This window comes from Neltuma alba, unplaced genomic scaffold, assembly GCF_004799145.2.
Source record: "Neltuma alba isolate B1F8T4 unplaced genomic scaffold, ASM479914v2 tig00010489_pilon, whole genome shotgun sequence".
Taxonomy (NCBI): domain Eukaryota; kingdom Viridiplantae; phylum Streptophyta; class Magnoliopsida; order Fabales; family Fabaceae; genus Neltuma; species Neltuma alba.
Window position 1 is genome coordinate 34,661 of NW_021635373.1, and position 21,709 is coordinate 56,369.

Consider the following 21,709-nt stretch of genomic DNA (forward strand, 5'->3'; position numbering starts at 1 on the left):
TTAAACCATTGCCTTCTCATTTGAAATATGCATATCTAGCTGAAAACGATAAATTGCCTGTTATCATAGCTAGCTCCTTATATGATATTGAGGAGAAGAAATTACTCACTATTTTGAAAAGAAATAAGAAAGCAATAGGCTGGTCTATGGCTGATATTCCTGGTATTACCCCCTCCATTTATACACATAAAATTTTACTTCATGAGGGAGCAAAACCAGTGAGACAACCACAGCGTAGACTTAATCCACTCATCTTAGATGTCATGAAAAAGGAAGTGAGTAAACTTTTGAGTGCTAGAATTATATATCCAATTTCAGATAGTGAGTGGGTTAGCCCTGTGCAAGTGGTTCCTAAGAAAAGTGGTATTACTGTTGTTAAAAATGAAAAGAATGAATTAATTCCAACAAGGGTCCAAAACTCATGGAGGGTATGCATTGATTACATGAAATTGAATGATGCTACACGTAAAGATCACTTTCCTCTACCTTTTATTGATCAAATGCTTGAAAGACTAGTTGGAAGAACTAATTCCTGCTTTCCAGATGGTTTTTCAAGGTATTTCCAGATTCCTATTGCTTCGGAAGACCAAGACAAGACCACATTCACTTGTCCATTTGGAACATTTGCCTACAGGAGGATGCCTTTTGGGCTATGCAATGCCCCAAGTACTTTTCAAAGGGCTATGATGTCCATTTTTAGTGAATTTCTAGGCTCATCTATGGAAGTGTTTGTGGATAATTTTACTGTGTATGGTGACACATTTGATGATTGTTTGGAAAGTCTAGATCGGGTTTTATCTCGGTACATTGATAGGAATTTGATTTTGAATTTTGAAAAATGCCATTTTATGGTTAACAATGGAATTGTCTTGGGTCATCTAGTCTCTAGAAAAGGAATTGAAGTAGACAAAGCTAAAATTGAAGTTATTGCTTCTTTGCCCTATCCAACTAACTTGAAAGAACTTAGGTCATTCCTTGGACATGCTGGTTTCTATCAAAGATTTGTGAAAGATTTCAGCAAAATAGCAAACCCTCTTTCTAGGCTCATGCAAAAAGATGTGGCATTTGTTTTTGATGATGCTTGCAAAAAGGCTTTTGATTCATTAAAGAGCATGCTTGTTTCTCCACCTATACTTTCTGCACCTGATTGGAAATTAGATTTTGAACTTGCTTGTGATGCATCTCATACTTCTATTAGAGCTGTGTTAGGTCAGAAAGTAAATAAGCTGTCTCAAGTCATTACTTATGCATCAAAAACCCTTGACAATGCACAAATTAATTACACAACCACTGAAAAGGAACTTTATGCTATTGTATTTGCTTTAGACAAATTTAGACCTTACCTTCTTGCATCAAAAGTGGTTGTCTTTACTGACCATGCTGCTGTCAAGTTTTTGTTTGGCAAGCCACACACTAAGCCTAGACTTTTAAGATGGGTTTTCCTTCTGCAAGAGTTTGACATAGAGATCAAAGACCGAAGTGGAGTTGAAAACCATGTTACAGACCATTTGAGTCGATTACCAATAGGAACTAAGGGAGTTTCTGACCCTAATCTGATTTGTGATGAATTTCCAACTGCTATTCTTTGTTCTATAGCTTCTCATGATCCATGGTTTGCAAACATGGTTAATTTTCTAGCTACTGGTTTAATCCCTGCTACATTGTCTCATTTTCAGACTTAGAAGCTCAAAATTGAAGCCAAGTATTACATTTGGGAACCACCTCACTTATGGAGGATGTGTAATGACCAGTTGATTAGGCGTTGTGTTCCAAATGAAGAAATTCAAGGTATCTTGGTGGCATGCCATTCTCATGCTTGTGGAGGCCATTTTAGTGCTAAGAAAACTTCAAGGAAGATTTTAGAATCTGGATTTTATTGGCCTACCCTCTTTAAGGATGCTTATGAGTTTTGTAAGAGTTGTGACAAGTGCCAAAGGTTTGGAGGTAATACTAAGAGGAATGAGATGCCTCAATATCCTATTCTCTTTTGTGAAATCTTTGATGTATGGGGTATAGATTTCATGGGTCTATTCCCACCATCCTCTGGAAATCATTATATTCTCTTGGCTGTGGATTATGTTTCAAGATGGATCGAAGCTATTCCCACAAAGAAAGATGATGCAGTCACAATTTCAAAATTCATAAAGTCACATATCTTCACAAGATTTGGAATCCCTAAGGCTATGATAAGTGACCGTGAGACTCACTTTTGCAATAAGCTCTTAAATGGATTGTTCTCTCAGTTTGGAGTTACTCACAAGATGTCCACAGCTTATCACCCCCAAACTAATGGTCAGACAGAGGTTTCCAATAGAGAAATTAAACAGATTTTAAGGAAGATAGTTAAACCATCAAGAAGGGACTGGAGCATTAAATTGGAAGAAGCTCTGTGGGCCTACAGGACTGCATACAGGACACCCATAGGAATGTCACCTATAGGGTAGTTTATGGAAAACCTTGCCATCTCCCGGTTGAACTAGAGCACAAGGTCTATTGGGCAATTAAAGCATGTAATTTGGATTTTGAAGCTACTATAATGGAGAGGAAATTGCAACTGCAAGAGCTAGAAGAAATTCGAATGGAAGCATATGAGAGCTCTAGAACCTATAAGGAGAAGAGTAAAATCATTCATGACAAGGGAATTATGAGGAAACAATTTCATATGGGTGATAAGGTCCTATTATTCAAGGCTAAGTGCAAGTTTAAACATGGAAAATTAAAAACCAAGTGGGATGGGGCTTATGTAGTCACCAAAGTACATCTTTTTGGAATGGTTGAATTAATAGATGAAAAAAGTGGCCAAAGTCTGAAAGTTGATGGTCACTTACTCAAGTTGTATCATGAGCACTTCCACCCCCCATGAGGCTATAGGTTGTTTCTTCCACCTTATCTCATGCACTTTTATTTGCATATTTGAACTTGTTAAGAGAATAAGTGTGGGGGAAACCCTTCTCTATTAGCTTAGGAAAATCTTTGTTCGTTTGTTTTCTTTTAATTGGTTTTTCCTTGTTTGCACAGCTCATTGGTTTTGTATTAAGGACAATACTTTGTATAAGTGTGGGGGAGATAAGTATTGCTGATGGCTTAGTTAGATGGTGATTGTTTTGATATTTGAGTTGTGATTGAAGTAGTTAAGCCATGTTTTGTAGCTGAACATGTGATTTAATTCAAAGGTTTTTGGTTCTTAATAATGCATTGCATGTTCCTGTGATTTAAAGCTGTATTTGTTAGGATTTGAATGATGATTTTTGTTGGAACATTCGGTTCTGTGAAAAGCACCGTGGCCCTCTGAGTAATCTGCCGCAGCGCCTGATGGAAGTTCGGTTATGTGAAAAGCGTCGTGGCCTATTTTGAAAGGCGCTGCAGCGCCTGTTCCTGAATGAAGGTGAACACCTCCTTTTTGATGCTAAAGTGTCACTGAGTAATTGTATTGTGCTGGTTTAGAACCTTTTTAAGGAGAGACAATTGGATTTGCTCACCTAACACTTTGTTTGTTCAAAAACCTTTTTGAGAATCAATTCATAACCCTTGATGTATTCTTGCAAGTTGGAAATCCATTTTGCAATCATATCAGAATCTATGCCTGGTTGATATTATTCTTGTTACAAACCTTTACCATGGGACTGATTTTGGTTGCAATTAAGTTAGTGACTAGATATGATTCAATTAAAGTGGATGAGAGAAAACCCACATGGAAGAAATTTGAGCCTATATGTTCTGAATTTGTGTGCATACTCTCCAGTCCTATGATCCTCTAGAAGTTGTCCTAATTCTTCATTGAGACTGCATTTTGATATGAGCAAGATGCATATGATAGAGGCATTTTATTCTAAACCCATTCTGACCTAAACACAAACCCTTTTATGTTTAACCTTTGTTCACCCCTTTGAGCCTTCACTTTCATTTCATTCATTGTTTTGTAGCAAGTGTTTTGTGTGAGTTATATTTGGTTTTTTCACTTTGAAAAGTGCATCATGAATGTCTATATCTTTGTCTTCTTGGGTTTGGGTGCCAATAAAAAAAAAAGTGGAAAAGGGCAATAAGAAGAAAATATATAAAAAAAAAGAAAAAAAATGAGAGAAGAAGAAGAAAAGAAGTTGTGATAAAAATTTTTTTTTGAAATAAGGCATTCCATGGTGGTTTGAAGAGCAAGGATTTTTTGTTCCAAAAGTTTAAATCTGCACATTGGTGTCTTTTCAAGATTATACTTTAGCTTACTCTGAGTTGACATTTCACTACTCATGCATTTCACTTGTTAGTTCATTCATTCCATTTTAGCCTTTTCCAACATTACAACCTTAAGAAAGACCTCTTGATGCATTGAACTCATATGGTACGGTGGTGGAGATGTCGAGAATTTTGACAAGCCTATGGTAAGACATAGACTAGTAGAGAGGAGAGAAAATTTAAGCCCTGGTAAGTAGAGAGAAACACTTTAATCTCAGAGTCTCTTATTTCACTTGTAATGATTGAGCTATGTTTAGCATTAATTTTCTTGTCATTAATTGAAAGTTTTATGGGTTGGCTTGCTCAACAAATAATACAACTAGTGTATGGATTTTGATTTTGATTGCACTTGGATTGGCATGTGTTTTGGGAAGTGAATTGGTGATTATTTGCCCGGAGTGCAAAGTGCTAGGGTGGGGGAATTTGATATCTCTCTATATTTCATTGATTCTAGAATGATTTTCATGGTATTATATGTTTAATTTTGGATTTAATGGTGATGAAATACTACTAATTGCTTAGAAGGGGTGTTTTGTAATTTCATGAGAATTCAGGTCCAAAAATCAAAGAAACAAACACTCAGGGACTTAGTATGCAAAAGTGGCAAGACTCTCTGTGAAAAGCATCACGGTGGATTTAAAAAGCGCCACGGCAGATTTGGCTCAATAGGCAGCTCAGAGTCACTAATCTAAACGATGCAGTTTTGGATGTGCGCCATGGCCGATGATCATAGGCGCCACGGCGGATGACGGAAATCAGTAATTTGAACCAGAAGGCGCACGATAGAATCTGGGACGAAATGGAACTGGATCTTGGAGCTCCAGTACGTGGATCCTAAACTGATTTTTAGTTGGGAGGCATTAGTTACAAGGGAGAAAAAGCATTTAGGGGAGGATTGAGTTTTGAGATTGAGTTTTTAGTTTTTCATCTCCATCGCTTTGTATTTTTGGGTCTTTTCTAGAATCCTCCATCCAGATCATCCATTTCCCAACCATTACCGTTGCTGCAATGAAGTTCCTATCCTCCAACTTGAGTCTTTCATTCTCCATGTCCAGCTAAGCTTTAAGGATTTCTAGGAGTTATAATGGAGCCTGAGCCATGGTTAAATAGGGAAGAGTTTAGAGTTTATGGGTGTTTAATTTTAGTAACATTTTGATTGTGTTGTCAATCTTTGTTTCTGGATTCAGACTCCTCTCTATCCATTTCTGTGAGTTGAGATTTGGTTAATTATATTCAGAAGTTACTTCTTGATTTAGAGTAATGATGTATGATTCTTTAGCTAGGTCTAATTATGGATTTATACATTGTGGTTGAATTCTTGAGTAGTATGGGTTAATATTTCTTTTGGAAGTGGCTGAATCTCCATTTAATAAATCTTACCTCATTAGAAATTAATTCAATTAAAGCATTTAAATTCTGATTGATGCAAGAAAGGCAGTGAAGGCAAAGTTATACCTCCTAGGAATCTTCATCTCATTGATTTTCAATCTAAAAACATTCTCTTTTTTGAATTTTGATTTTAGTAGCATTTGATTACAGTCTTAGAAATGATTTCATCTCAGTTGCCAATGCATTCACTTAATTTCTTCCTAAATTGTGACTTAATCACTTAATAACACTATTAGACTCTTGAGTTCCTTGAGATTGACCTTTGATTGGAAGTTACTTTGTTGCATTCTTAGAGTATTAAATTTGGTTTTAAATGACATAAGATCAAGAGCACTGAAAAACAGACTCTATCTAAAACAACAACACCATCAAGTGCCAAAACAAAGTACAGGCCCAAGATTTGACAAGATAAACCACAAAGGAGTGGCATGTTAAAAATATGAGAGAGTCAGTTGCAAGGCTCTTCTCAACAAACACCGAGTAACAAAAAGACTTGGTCAAAATCCAAACTTCCTGTAGTTTCTGAACGATCAAAAACTGAGTCTAATAAAGAAATCTCAGTTCAGAAAGCAGTGGATGCTGCTTGTCACATCCCGAGAACTTTCAAATGAACATAGGAAATCAATGTCACACCTTACTAATATGTTGACTTAGGTTCCTTTTAAAACCATTTTTGAACACATTGGATGGTCTTGGGCTCACTTTTTACCATAAAACGCTAAATTTCATATTTTTACTGTTCATCGGGTAAAAATCCAGTTTTTCTGGCCCAAATTCAAAAATTCATAACTTATTCCAAAAAACTCCAATTGGGGTGGTTCAAAATTCTACTTAAATATATTTAAGTCCTCTTTCAAGGAAAAATAATCTCATTTTCCAACTCCTTATGAAAAAGCATCAGGTTTTTGAGAAAAGCAACACTGTCCATTTGCCAAAAACCCTGATTCCCAGATTCTAACCATTAACTTTGAAAAATCATTATAAATCGTATAGTAGGCTATTTTTAATTTATTAGCTATCAATTTGAAGCTCAAGACGTTATCTTTCATCATGCCAAATTTCATAATTAAAAAAATTCGGGATCATAATCAAAAAGTCATGTGAACCAGTCAGTGTCAGTATGCTTCCAGCACTGTTAGTTTAATATGTACATAACCAAATGAGCTCACGAATTTTTGTGGCTAAACCCCACAAATTAGCCTTCAATCTGTAGCTTTCCCTTGGAGGATTCAGGCCCTAAAATGTTACATTATTTTTGGGGGATGAGATTTTTGAAAATCCCAGTAGCAAATTAACCAACTATAGCACCAAGCAAGCATCATTATTATGCATGATCACATTAGCTACTATTGATGAACTAACATGCTTATCATTTGGAAAACTAAATCATGCAAAGGCCAAAGCGAGATACTATAAAGAGCAGCCACATAACAATCAAGAGAGCTCAACCACAATAATAGCAATTAACCATACAATAATCAACAATGCTAGTTAGTGGTAGTAGCTAGGTTTAACTTGCTACCTTGATCCAAAGATTTGTGCTTTCTTTGATTCTCTTCTTTTTCTTCACAAAGGTCAAACCCGAGCATCATAATCCATAAAAATGACAACAAGAATCATTATCCATTTCAACCAAAAGCAAGAACATAACTAAAAAATACTCTTGCTTCATAAAGGTTCCATCTTTGCTATTTGCTTTTGAACTTGTTTTCCATAGGGTTTAAAAATCCTTTCTTGCCTTATCCCCACATGTTTTTCCATTTTAAACACCATGGAACCATCAAAACATTAAAAATTTCATCCTAGGGGCCATTTAGTGTCAAAACCGAAATGCTCCTTACAATACACAATAAAGAACACACTTCCAAACACCCTAAAATCACTTGTAACCACTTGGATCTTTTATGTTTTGAAGTGTTTTACCATATTTGAGCAACATAACTCCTTTCCCTACACCATCATCATTTCGTCCAGCACCCAAAGAATAGGAGAAACAAGAATTCCAACCATACAAAGCAAGAAAACAAGGCAAGGAACAACTTAGAACCAAAAACTAACCTTGAATCTCACTTGTGTGCTCCAAGATGCTATCTTTCTTCTTAGTTCTTCCTTGGTTCTACTTGAAACACTCTCTTTTATCTCTTGGCTATGGCTTGCACGAAATGGAGGTCTGATTTTAGGGGAGGAAGTGCTCATTTAATACTTCAAAATATCTCAACCACCACCATTAATGCTAATCCAAGTGTCACTACCCCCTTGGTTCCTTCTTTCTCTTTCCTAATTAACTAAATCCAAATGAAATTAATTACCAAAAGTCAAAATTCTCTCCATTTAGAAAATGACACTTGGCAATTTCAAATCCTCTCCATTAAGGGCTTGACACTTGGCTCAATGAGGATCATTCAAAATGCAAAGCTCTTTATCGGTGCACTTTGACTCCGGGTTTGAATCCTTTTCTATAATTACAGTATTCTAAGCTCTGTAATTATTTTCTATCAGAGCCCTATTTTATTCTCCTCATGTTTATCTTTCTAAATTGCCCTCTTTTGTCTCGAAATTAATTTCCCCATAATTAACATAAAAGGAAAAATTAATTTCCTTTTCTTACGGATTTTTCCGCTTTTCAAAGAATTTAGGGAAAATCTTGGATACTTGAGGGTTTTCTTTTAATTCCATAATTTCTTATAATTCCTTGAGATATCATAGGAATTTTCTTGAACCTTTATTCTCCTTAAAATATTTATTTGAAATTTTCCAAATAAAAGCCCTTAAATTAGGCTAAATCACCCTTAAATTCCTTTGTAATTTCTCTAAGGGTAATTTGACCTTAAAACTAATTTTATAATCTCATATAATTCTCAAAGGATATTATCCTTATTTTTCCCTCAATTTCTATGACTTGGAATATTTTTCCCATAATTATTCTTGACCAATTTTTCTTAATTAGTCAAACTTTTCATAATTGGCTTGGAAAATCATAATAATTATTTTCCACCAAAATCCTTCTATTTCTCATTATTTTTGACCCTCAATTATTTAGGAATATTCCTTATTTCGAATTATCATAATACTGGATGTGACATTTCTCCCCCCTAAATAAATTTTGTCCTCGAAATTTAAAGCGTACCTTAATGGAAAAGTTCTGAGTACTTCTCCTTCATTTCGGTCTCCATCTCTAATGTGGTTTCTTCAGATGAAAGACCCTCCCAGACCACTTTGACCAGTGGAATTTGCTTGTTCCTTAGCTGTTTGACCTTCTGATCAATGATTCGCTATGGTCTAACCTCAAAAGACAGGTTGTCTCAAAGCATAATGTCATCATAGTTTATGACATGTGTCGGGTCTGGATGGTACTTCTTTCATTGGGAGACATGGAAGACATTATGAATCCAATTCAAATTCAAGGGGAGGGCCAACTTGTAAGCTACTGGTCCAGCTCTGGTCAAAATCTGAAATGATTCAACATACTTTGGACCCAGCTTCTTAGTCTTTGAGGATCGACCGACTTCCCTTATTGTTACACTTTAATCACCAACCTCAACCTTTAACGGTCTCCTTTAATGTCTGGGTAGCTCTTCTGTTTATTTTGAGCCGTTAGAAGTCTTTGTTGAATAACTTTAATCTACTAGGAAGTCTGATCCACTATCTTAGGACCATACTTACTTCTTTCATTGAGTTCTATCCAGCACAAGGGAGAGCTATACTTCCTCCTAAAGAGTGCTTTGTATGGTGCCATTTGGATACTTGCATAGAAATTACCATCTTACGCTACTTCAGCTAACGGTAAGTACGCCTCCAAGTTACCATCAAAAATAAGCGCAGATGCGTACATTGAATCTGAGGGTAGTGTCCACTTCTTTTATAAGGACCCCCAAAACTTCAAGTAAATCTCGGGTCTTAGTCCGAAACCATACTGCTCAGGACACTCGGTAGCCTAACAGCTTCCTTAACCTTTACCTTTCATTCTTTGCTAGACTTAGTGCATTCTTACCAAAAGAGCTAACACTTTTGGCTTTTGCACCCTCTTATATTACTTTCCAAAGGTTACCTATCACTGGGTTACTCTTGCTCAGGCACGCTTAAGTGAACAGTGCTGACGGGAATCTGAGGCACTGATTCTGATAGGTTCAACTTTGGCACTTTACTATCTTAGACCCTTTCCTGACCTACCTTTAGTAGGGTCTTTTTAGCTCACATTCTTGTCTCTTGCCTCATCTTAAGGATTTGCCCGTCAATACTCAGTCTGTCTCTGTATCGGATGGAGTTCTTCCTGTATTTAGAGCTAGCCTGAATGTCTCTTGTTCAGGTCTTACAGCTCTAATTCTTCTAACTTTGGCTTTCCTCTATCAATTGGAAGGAAATTGAGCCCAGCCTAACTAATGATAAGGTTATCTCGAAGGAAGTCATAGGTACTCTCTCAGTATCAGTTTACAACCGAAGGAGGCTTCTATAACTTCAACTCATCCCTAGTCCTTATCTTCCCAGAGAGGTACTGATCCCTGGGGGACATAGACTATAGGACCAAGTAAAGTTACCTTCGCTCAGTTGGTCACCTAACTGATAATTCCCCAAAACTATTTCCAAGAACCAATACCATTCCCTTGGGCCTTGTGTCAATTTCCTAGGCTATCTATTTATCTCTTTAGGTGCCTAAGCCAATCTATCTTAGGAATTCTCTTATTCCTTCAGCTGCTCTTACCATTTCTTATTATTTTAGAATGGTGCAGAGAGAGGACTTATGCAACTTCTCTTTCCTCTACCTTACCTTTCAGTATGAGCATACTTTAACATGCATAATGCCTAGCATTTCAATGCAAGAAGTACAAGCTCTTACTGGTTGCTATGTCTGTAGCGTGCCATCCAGACATCTTATCCCTTCCAAAGGGAGCCTCTCTTTCTGCTTGCAGCTGCTTCTGGAAGTCATAGGGAGAGGACTTTTGAGGTTCTTCTTCTTTCTACTTGCTCTAGTACTCTGCTAAGCTCAAATACATCTAAGCCTAGCTTCGTTCTTCGCTAGTCATACTTCCATTGGGTAAGGTCAACTCCACTGGCCTTGCCTCTGCTACTTCCCTTTCCTGCTCGGATAGGGCATCTTGCTCTATCTTGAGCAATGTGAATTCTAATCTAGAGGACCAATTCCCACCCACTCTAGGAAAACTCCTAGCCAAGACCTTATCCCCTGAAAAGGGTGCCTCTCAACCTAAACCCCAAGCGACTGAGTATCTCTTAACATTAAGGGAACATGCCAACCTCTAAGCTAGTTCCCTGCATAGCTATCTGTCTCATCCTCCTCTTCTTAATCCTTATGACATTTCACTAGGGCTCTCCATTTTGACTGCACTATCTCCAAGTTCCTATTCATCTATTCCAGGACTTGAGATAGCTACTCTATCATGGTGCCCTAGCCCTAACGAGGCTGTAAGAGTTTGTCTAGCTTAGGTGACTACTTCCACCTTTCTAGTGGCATGTACACTCAACCTCTAACTGTCTTGTATAACTTCTTATCATTACTTTTCTTTTTTAAGGGGGAATCTGGTAATTCTAAATAGTGGCTACTGCTCTCTTCTTAACTTTTACTTATCTTACTCTCTGCGACCTTTAAAAGTCGTTACGTCTCGTTGAGATACTACCTCAACATCTGAGAGTTATTGTGTTTGTTCATCATGACTAGAATCATTGTTTGCAGCAATGGAAGTTACTACCTCCTTTGGTAACCACTCTGTATTCATCCATTGCCACTAATTCCCTTGGTTTATCATGACTTACATAGCTTCATTCATCGTACCATTGCCCGTATGGGCTTCCGTTACGAAGTTTAACTTAACTTCCGGATTTTACTGCATTTCTCTTAGGGGTAGAATCAAGGTTTTGTCCTTGCCATTGTGGGACACAACCAATTCAATCCAATTACCTCATCAATTTCATATAAGACATACATATTAAGTTTAAGGCAGTAAACAATGCTCACAACAACTATATAGTTTAAGCACACATCAGATGTAATTATCTTATAATGTGTTGGCATGGACACATAGATCATACAGCAACATATTCGTAACTACGCCAAGTCTTTAGCTCAGGCATACAAAATAAGGGAATTACTAGCACCCTAATTAAACATTGCAATCACTGGGAGGTTGTTAATAATGATCATGCCTTAGATCATTTCTGGTGACTTCTGGGCTTCTTCCTGTATGATGGTAAATACTCATCCTTGGGTGCGTGGCCTTGCCTTTTCCGTGTTCTGTGGACATTCTCTCGAGAAGTGTCCGGGGTTGCTGCAAGTATAGCAAACATTCTGCCCGGCCATACACGATCTATCACCGTGACTCTTGCCGCACGTTGGACATTCTTTGTCGTTCGAGGGCTTGCCTCCTTTCTTATTCTTTTGATTATCCCATGGCCTCCTTCTCTTCCTATTGGCATTTGAGGAGGTGCCACCTTGACCTCCCTTCTCTGCTCTAGGAGTTGTCTTGACTATCATGTGATGGTTTAAGCTACTTTCTGTGATTCGGCAGGCCTCCACTGCCTTGTTGAATTGTTCAAATTGTCTGGGAGCAATCATCTCCCTCAAAGATGGCCTCAGTCCTCGAACCATCTTCTCCGTCATCCACCGCTCATCATCTCGGTAACGTAGGTAACTAGAATAGTGGGAGAGACGGATAAACCTAGCTAAATACTCGTCAAATGGCTCATTATCCTTCTGTTTCAAGGTCAAGAATTCTGCTTCCCTTTCATCCCTGACTGACCTTGGAAAATATTTCTCATAGAATTGCTCGAGGAACACTTCCCATGTCACCCTCGTGTTCCAAGCATCCAGGATAAGTTCAGTATTCTTCCACCAGCGGTCAGCATCTTTCTCTAATTTGTAAATTGCCATCTGAGCTTTCCACTCTTTCGGGCAGTCTAATACTTTAAAAATCTTCTCCAAGCAGTTAATCCAGTCTTCTACCACTTGGACGTCAAACACTCTGTCAAATGATGGTGGGTTGTGTTTACAGAAATGTGCCATCCCTTGCTGGATACTGTCAGGGTCTACTGCTGGCATTGCCATTCTAGGTAATAGTTCTGTTGCTTGCGCCACTGAAGTTTCTTCCTCTGGCTGCCTCCTATTGAGGTTAGCCATTGCTGCTGCCACCGCTGCAGCTATCGCGGCATCCCTCTCTTGTTCTCGGTGAGCCTATGCTGCTCTCATCTCTTCGATGGTCTTCTGCTGTTGCTCGAGACGATCCATAATTATTTGTAGTGGGTCAGGAGGGACCCTTGCGTCTTGCACTAGGGGTCTTTCTAATGAAGGGTTTTGTCGAGTTCTAACCATCGTATTTAACTACTCAGATAGTATAATAAAGGAACAAGAAGTAAACATCATGCTTGGATTTCATTTACCAAAACATTCAGCATACAATACTTATGCATCAACCAAAGCAGCAAGTTCATAACATACATATAAAAAGCAAACAATATTATAACCAAGCATCGCCAGTCTAACCTACTATTTGATCCAGGCGACAAGATGCCTTCACCCACGAGGGTAAATATGGAAGCATGTGCATTATCATATAATCCTAGTCCTCAGTATTTAGATAAAAGTTATCTAATCTATACGTCTGATACAACACCTTCACCCCCTGAAGGTAATCTAGGTAAATCTTACTGATCCTTATCTTTCCTATGATGACTGAAGAACTCTAACTTCTCTTTAGACTGCTCATGACCATGGATCCTCAGCTCTGTTAAATCAGGGCCAGGCATTGCAAGTGCCAGGGGTTTCACTAGCCTGATAAGGATCTATCAAGTCACTGGGTCCAGGTAGGTACAGTAATTGTCCTATGAAAATCCCTACAAGGTTAGCCCAATGCTCTGGATAAATGTTGGACCCCTTTGTTGAATATCCTAGGCTATCGGTCTCTATGGTGGTTGATAAACCTTATCGCTAGGTAATCAAAATTTTACTGGGGAAATGCAGCAAGTGAGGCAATACCTAGGTCATTCTTCTCAAGGAGCCTAAAGTTGTAATTCAATTCTTAACAATTCACTTTAATTATCAAATTACCAAGGTGAAAGCTTCAGTTTCAGACAAGAGAAATTGAAACAAGAAACAAATCCAATGAAAGGTAAAATGCAAAAGAGATTCAGATAAGAGATAGTAGTTTCCCTAGCAATTTATCTAACCTTCCTTGTTCAATCTTATAATGTGGAGTCTCTCAAAGTCAATTAAATGGATAGATTCAACTACTGCTCAAATCTCTCTAAACACAAATTAAAAACAACTATCTTACTAGATTTACTGTCTTGCTCTGTAGAGAAGGAAAATCAATTGACAAGAACACTTGAGAGGCAAGTTGCAATTCTCTAAGGATGATCACAACTGTGAATCATCAATTCATTCAATCAAAATTCAGAATTACAGAACAACAGTCCAAGTAAAAATGAATTAGATCTACAAATCAACAGAGAATCCTCTACTCAACTGAATCAAGGACACAACTCACATCTGAATGTTCAATCAGATCTAAATTCCAAGAAACATAAATCTATCACTCAACCTTCATTCTAATCACAAATGTTTAACTGAAACAAATGAATCTTAGAATAGAAAGAAGAAACTAGATCTGAAAGGACTCCCTATTCAGCCCTATGAACTCAGGTCAGCTTCAATACTAGGAGAACTTGGAAATTCAGCTACTCATACTCTGAATTGGAGCAGAAACAGCAAGAATCAATGAAAGATTCATAGATGATCGATGGAAAATGATGGATTTGGACGAAAATGGAAGAGAGAATTGAGAGAAGGCGGAGAGAACAAGAAAATCGACATCTGGAGATAATGAAGAACTGAATCTAGCTGTCTTGGTTGTAGCACGCGACTCTGTATTTAAATCTGAAATTTTATGTCATCTGCCGTGGTGCCTTTGTCCATCCGCCGCGGCTCCTAACCTATACGGTGTCGTTTCACTTAGTGATCCTGAGCTCCATGTAAACTTCGGTCCACCGTGGCGCCTCTGATCATTCGCCGCGGTGCCTCTGATCGAGAGTACCTTTGGAAATCCGCCGTGGCTCCTTCCCAAATCCATCGTGGCACCTCAGACAGAATGGCGAAAAATGCTAGTGAAACTCCCTTAAATTCACACCAAAACAGGGATCAAAAGTACACACATATAAAATCATATAAAAACATGCAAAAACACCTACAAAACCTCACAATTCCTTTCACCAACTCTTATGCACAATGAAAGCTAATTATACCCAAAGTATACAAATATAAATGGCAAAAGCATGAGTTTAGAGTTAGAAATATATGCAAATAATGAGACTTATCAACTCCCCCACACTTAGCTTTTGCACTCCTGGGCAAATCAGGTCTAAACATAACGTGAAAGAGAAGGATGAGAGATAAGGAATAAGCAAGCTTGAAAGTTCAGGTTACAACTGCAACCAACAATGATTCTTCAACCAACATCCATCCATGGAACATTCTAATGCAAAGAAATCAAGCAATGATATGTAATTTAATCTAAGTGAATAAGATATAGAAGACCACACAAGGGAATTAGTATATCACTCAACTCACAAGTATTAAGGGTTCTTTCACTCAATTCACTTATTCAAATGCTCTACCATATGCTTGTAATAGCTCTACCTTTTCACCACTTAAATACATAAGTACTCAAGAATCAAGAGGACTTTTGTGGCTTGTAATGTAAAGGTAGGGAAGAAATGCACAAGAATGCATATGAGGGTAGAGATAATATGTGAATCAAACGTGTAGAATTCAATAGCATTAGTAATGTTCAATTTAAGGTTTGATTTCTTGATCTTGAATTCTAAAGCTGTAAAAGTGCTTTTATTCCCACTTTCTTTTCCTTTCTTGCTTTTTCATTTCTCTTCAACTTTTCTATTCTCTTTCTCTGTTTTTTTTTCTTTTACATTTCGCATGTTTCTTCTTTTCTTTTTCTTTTTCTTTTTCTTTTCATTTTTTTTCCCACACTCAAGTTCAAGTATGCATTTCCTCATATCAATCCATCAATTGAATTCATCATAATGCTAGTGAATTCTGAAAAGAATGAATGAAATGAAATATGCACCCTTGTAGAAAGAAGTTTTATAAATGAGAGTGAAATGAATGGAAAAATTCAACTAAAAGGCTCAAATGGGTAACAAGGGATAAATCATGTAGGGTTTAGCCATTTGGTCTAAGTAGCTAATTTGAATGAATGCCTCAATCATGTTCAAGAGTACTAATGTTACATGTGGTCTTGATTAAGAACTAAGATAAGTTCTAGAGAGCATAAGAAATAAGTGAATGCACACACCAGAAATGAATATAAAGGCCCAAAGAATCCTTCCAACTAGGCTTTGTCTTCCATATTCATTCACTTCAGCTAAAGAACACATCATGCTTAATCTCTATGCATTAGAAAATTTCACCTCAGGATATTAATTTCTGATTCAAAATCAATCACAATTGTAACATTAGAATTCCTGAGCAAGCTTAAACCTTCAAAAAGTTGTTGAAAAACTGAGGTTTTTACAAAAGACACAAAACACACAGAAAACACAACATTCACTCCCCCACACTTGATCCTTGCATTGCCCTCAATGCAAATTTGAACAAAAGATAAGCAAGGAAAAATGGTAAAGGAAAGAATGGAAAGAAACAACAGAACACTTCAAAATAAACTAAAAACAACCTACACTTGCTACTAGTCATGCCCTTCCCCCACACTTGTTTAAAAATGGAGTTCAAGAATGATAATAATCAAATAAACACAGACTAAAGTATGGGAGGTAAGGAAGGGGACAACCTAAGATTATGGTGGATCAAAATTCTCCTTGTAAATTTTGAGCAGGTGGCCATTGACCTTGAAAGTCTTACCGCTCATCTCATCTAGCAACTCTATCATGCCAAACTTGTGCACTTTAGTGAGCAAGTATGGTCCTTCCTATCTGGTGCTCAACTTCCCAGGTTTAAATGTGAATCGTGCCTTGTACAGCAACACTTTATCTCCAACCTTGAAAGTCTTCCTTAGGATTTGCTTGTCATGAATCATTTTCGTCTTCTCCTTGTAAAACCTGAAATTCTCATATGCTTCAAGTCTCAATTCTTCAACTTCCTCCAATTACAATAATCTTTCCATGCCAGCAGAATCAAAATCAAGGTTACATGCTTTTACAACCCAAAGAGATTTATGTTCAATTTCAACTAGTAGGTGACACATTTTACCATAAACCAACCTATAAGGAGACATGCCTATGGGGGTTTTAAATGCAGTTCTATATGCCCACAAAGCATCATCTAATCTGGCACTCCAATCCTTCCTAGATGGTTTAACTATTCTTTCCAACACCTTCTTGATTTCCCTATTTGCATTTTCAGCTTGCCTATTACTTTGGGGATGATAAGGTGTGAATGTCTTATGCGTCATACCATACTTAGTGAATAACCCTTGTAGCAAGTTATTACAAAAATGAGTGCCATTATCACTAACTACTGCTCTAGGAATGCCAAACCTAGAAAAGATGTTATTTTTCAGAAATTTTGAAATAGTGGTAGCATCATTCTTTTTGGTTGCTATGGCCTCTAACCATCGTGAAAGGTAATCAACTGCAAGAAGGATGTATGTAAAACCCATAGAAGGAAGAAAGGGGCCCATGAAATCAATACCCCATACTTCAAACACCTCACAGAAAAGCATTAGGTCTTAGGATAATTCATGTTTCTTAGTTAAGCTACCAAATCTTTGGCAAATATCACAATTCTTGCAATACTCATAAGAGTCTTTAAAGAGTGATGGCCAATACAAACCAGCTTCCAATATTTTTCTTACAGTCTTGTTAGCACTAAAATGACCTCCACAAGTTTGAGAGTGGCAAGCATATAGGATGTCTTGAAATTCTTCATTTGGCACACATCTTCGAATGATTTGGTCGCTGCATACCTTCCAAAGGATTGGAGGGTCCCAAATATAGTGTTTAGATTCACTCTTAATCTTCTGCATCTGAAAATGAGACAATGAAGAAGGAATTAGACCAGCAACTAAAAAGTTGACAATGTGACAATACCAAGGTTCCATGAGAGACAATGCAGAAACAGAACAATCCTTAAACTCATCACAAACAAAATCTGAAGCAATTACTCCCCTTCTAGTTTCTCGTAAGCGACTTAGATGGTCAGCCACCACATTTTCTGCTCCAGGCTTGTCTTTGATATCAATATCAAATTCTTGGATCAACAACATCCACCTTAAGAGCCTCGATTTGGATTGCGGCTTGCTGAAAAGATACTTAACCACAACATGATCAGTGAAAATAGTAACTTTAGAGTTAATTAGGTAAGGTCTAAACTTGTCTAATGCAAAAACAATAGAAAAGAGCTCCTTTTCAGTAGTTGTATAATTAGTTTGAGCCTTATCTAGTGTCTTTGAAGTATAAGCAATAACTTTGGAAGCCTTACCATCTTTTTGTCCCAAAACTGCACCCACTGCATTGTTAGAGGCATCACAACACAATTCAAATGGTAAATTCCAATTAGGGCAAGTCAAAATAGGTGGAGAAGTCAATCTGGATTTAATTTCATCAAAAGACATTTTACACTCATCAGTGAAATCAAAGGAAGCATCTTTTTGCAGTAATTTGCACATTGGAAAAGTCACTTTACTAAAATCTTTTATGAACCTTCTATAAAATCCAGCATGGCCTAGGAAAGATCTAAGTTCTTTAAGATTTGTTGGATAGGGTAAAGATGAAATTACTTCAACTTTTGCCTTGTCTACCTCTATTCCCTTTTCAGAAATTAGGTGACCTAGAACTATTCCTTGTTGGACCATAAAGTGACATTTTTCAAAATTCAAGATAAGGTCCTTTTCAACACATTTAGATAGAGCTTTTTCCAAGTTCACTAAGCATTCATCAAAATTATTTCCATAGATGGTAAAGTCATCCATAAACACCTCAATCCCATTCTCTAGCAAATCACTAAAGATGGATAGCATACACCTTTGGAATGTGTCCGGTGCATTGCAAAGTCCAAATGGCATTCTTCTATATGCAAATGTGCCAAAGGGGCAAGTAAATGTAGTCTTCTCTTGATCTTGAGGTGCAATGGGAACCTGAAAATAGCCACTGAAACCATCAAGGAAACAATAGTGAGATTTACAAGCTAATCTTTCAAGCATTTGATCTATAAAGGGTAGGGGAAAATGATCTTTTCTTGTAGAATCATTAAGCTTCCTATAATCAATGCAAACACGCCAAGAATTCTGTATTCTAGTGGGGATTAATTCATTTTTCTCATTCCTAACCACAGTGATTCTACTTTTCTTAGGAACAACCAAACCGGACTTACCCATTCACTATCTGAAATAGGGTATATAATACCAGCACTAAGCAGCTTTGTTACTTCCTTTTTAACAACATCAAGTATGAGTGGGTTAAGTCTTCTTTGAGGTTGCCTTATGGGCTTTGCATTTTCATTTAACAAGATTCTATGAGTGCAAATTGAAGCATTAATACCAGGAATATCTGCTAGAGACCACCCAATTGCACTTTTATACCTCTTCAAAACAGCAAGTAACTGAGACTCTTCAAGATCAGTCAAAGAGTTAGAGATTATCACCGGTAGTCTTTCATTTTCAGCCAAAAATGCATATTCAGTGTTGATGGTAGGGGTTTAAGCTCCAATTCAAGAGGTTGAACTACTGAGGGTATCAGTTTCTTAAGCTCTAAGGTAGTGCAATTATTTTCATATTGCTTCAAAGCTTCAACACCAAAAATTGCAATTGTACATTCATCCTTATGTGAGCAACGCTCCTTAATGGGTCCCTGTAATAATGCATTTAAAACATCTATAAATCCAAGTGAAAAATCAAAATTAGATGCAGCATAGTCTTGAGGAATTCCAATTTCACAAGTAAAAATAGATTGCAATAGAGCACTCCTTATGTTGCATATTTTGGCAAATTTGGTTGGTGTCATGCTTAATTTCCTAGGTTTGGGAGCAGCTGCACTTTGCATGATTTCCAAGAAGTATTCTAGTTCTGCATAGTTAAAGAAATTAAGGTCAAGTGACTTGTAAACAGGATTGGAATACAAAATATGATAAGAATTTAAAGACAAATCTTGTTGTTCAGAAAGTTCAGCTTCATGCTCCTTGAATGGGAATTCATTCATGAGAATTGGTCTAGCCTTGTAATCATGATTCTTGTGCCCTTCACCTTCCCCTTCTTGTATAGGAATTGATTCACTTTCTTGTGCTGTTGAGAAATCTACAAGCAATCTTCTTGCAAGTTGTTCATCACTTGACAGTGTGGAATTAACATCAATTGAAGACTTAATGGATGGAACTGAAGACAACTCACTCCAAGTGGAAAGCCAGCCATCAATTTTAGAATCAATGCTAGGCACATCATCGAGGTGTGAAGAAAAAGAAGATGAAGGAGAATATATGGAAGAGAAAGAAACAAAAGAATCTTCAGTATCATCATTGCTATCATGCTCAAAAATAGATTCACACTCATTTTCAAGTGACAAATCAATCATATTAAGCCCCAACAGAGAATAATCCTCATGTGGATGTTTCATCATCTCATACATATTAAATTGAATTTCTTGACCACGAAATTCCATTTTTATAATCCCATCTTTCATGCAAATCATGGTATTTGCGGTTCTTAGAAATGGTCTACCCAAAATTAATGTGCTTTCACTTATGGCCTCATTAGTCATATCGAGCACATAAAAATCAGCAGGAAATACAAGATCTTTTACTTGGACCAAAATGTCTTCTAAGATTCCCTTGGGATTCCTAATAGACTTATCAGCTAGTTGCACTAAGACACTTGTAGGTTTCATGATTTCAACTCCCAAAGCATAGTAAACAGAACTTGGCATCACATTAATAGCAGCACCTAAATCTAGCAAAGCTTTAGAGATATGAAACTTACCAATTTGACAAGGAATGGAGAAAGCTCCCGGATCTTAGCATTTCACAGGTAATTGAGCTTTAAAAAGAGCTGAAACATTAGGGCCAACTTGCACCAATTCATTAGTTTTAAACTTCCTTTTGTTAGTGCAAATGTCTTTCAAGAATTTTGCATATTCAGGCACTTTCTTCAACAAATCCAGCAAAGGAATATTAATTTCTACTTTACTAAAGAAATCTAAGACTTCTTTATTCTATTTTTCTTTTGCAACCTTCTGTCCAAACATAAAAGCCTTAGGGAAAGGTAGATCTTTCAAGCTTACCTCTTTACCTTTACTTCCCGATTTGTTGTTCATGTGAGATATTTATCTTGCTCCATCTTTTCTTTGTCCTGGTTAGGCTCTGAAATTCTTGAAGAAGATTGCTCCAAGTTCTCTCCTAATGGTGCTTCATAGACTCCTTTATCAACCTGAGTTAAAGGGCCTGCTTGAGTTATGCAACCTTCAGTAGTTACACTTCTAAATCCGACTTCTTTTCTTCCATGCAAAAGTTGCTTCTCTCTTAAGCTTTCAGATTCCACACTTGGTGGTTTCTTTTACTGGACAGAGTTCCCTTTAGTGCAATGATCTTCCTCCAAGTCAGATTCTTCATCATTCTCATTGAATGTCACTTTCCTTCCACTTCTCAAATTTATGGCATTCAATGACTTGGGATTAATCACAGTATTGGAAGGTAAAGCTCCACTTGTTTTTGCTTGAAAACTACTGAAATTGTCTGAAATTTGGGTAACAAAGTTAGCCAAGTTTGAAGTCTTAGTCTCCCATTGTTCAACCCTATTCTCTATAGCAGCCATTCTTGCATCAGATGCAGTGGTATGCTTATCAATTCTATCCATTTGAGATGCCATAGCACTAAGGTTAGCATTCATACTGTTCATGCTTTTCAACAAGAAGTCATGTCATCATTCCTTGAATTACCAATTTCTTGAGTAGTTTGGGAAGGAACCATAGCTTGTTCTGAATGTTGACATTGCTGAAACTTATTCTGCATGAACCTTTCCTTGTTGTTCTCTCCTCCTCCCCATCTAAGATTGGGATGATCTTTCCATCCTTCATTATAAGTGTTGGAAAAAGGGTTTCATTGCTGATATTGACTGGATCTTTGTTGATACAT

General features: G+C 37.2%; 1 protein-coding gene across 1 annotated transcript; it reads right to left on the reverse strand.

The window, feature by feature from the left end:
• Window positions 1-11,824: 11,824 nt before the first annotated feature.
• Window positions 11,825-12,742, reverse strand: LOC114756763 (uncharacterized). Its single transcript, XM_028945703.1, has 2 exons — window positions 12,530-12,742; window positions 11,825-12,451 (listed from the first exon to the last, which is right to left on the reverse strand). Exons 1-2 carry the CDS (start codon window positions 12,740-12,742, stop codon window positions 11,825-11,827), a joined length of 840 nt encoding a protein of 279 aa, XP_028801536.1.
• Window positions 12,743-21,709: the final 8,967 nt, after the last annotated feature.

Bases quoted from the DNA above. Each gene is read 5' to 3' on its own strand.
- LOC114756763 (XM_028945703.1), bottom strand. From the start codon at position 12,742: ATGGCTAACCTCAATAGGAGGCAGCCAGAGGAAGAAACTTCAGTGGCG. The intron at 12,452-12,529 runs GTATTAGACTGC...CGCTGGTGGAAG, and splicing joins GCTTGGAGAAGATTTTTAAA to AATACTGAACTTATCCTGGA.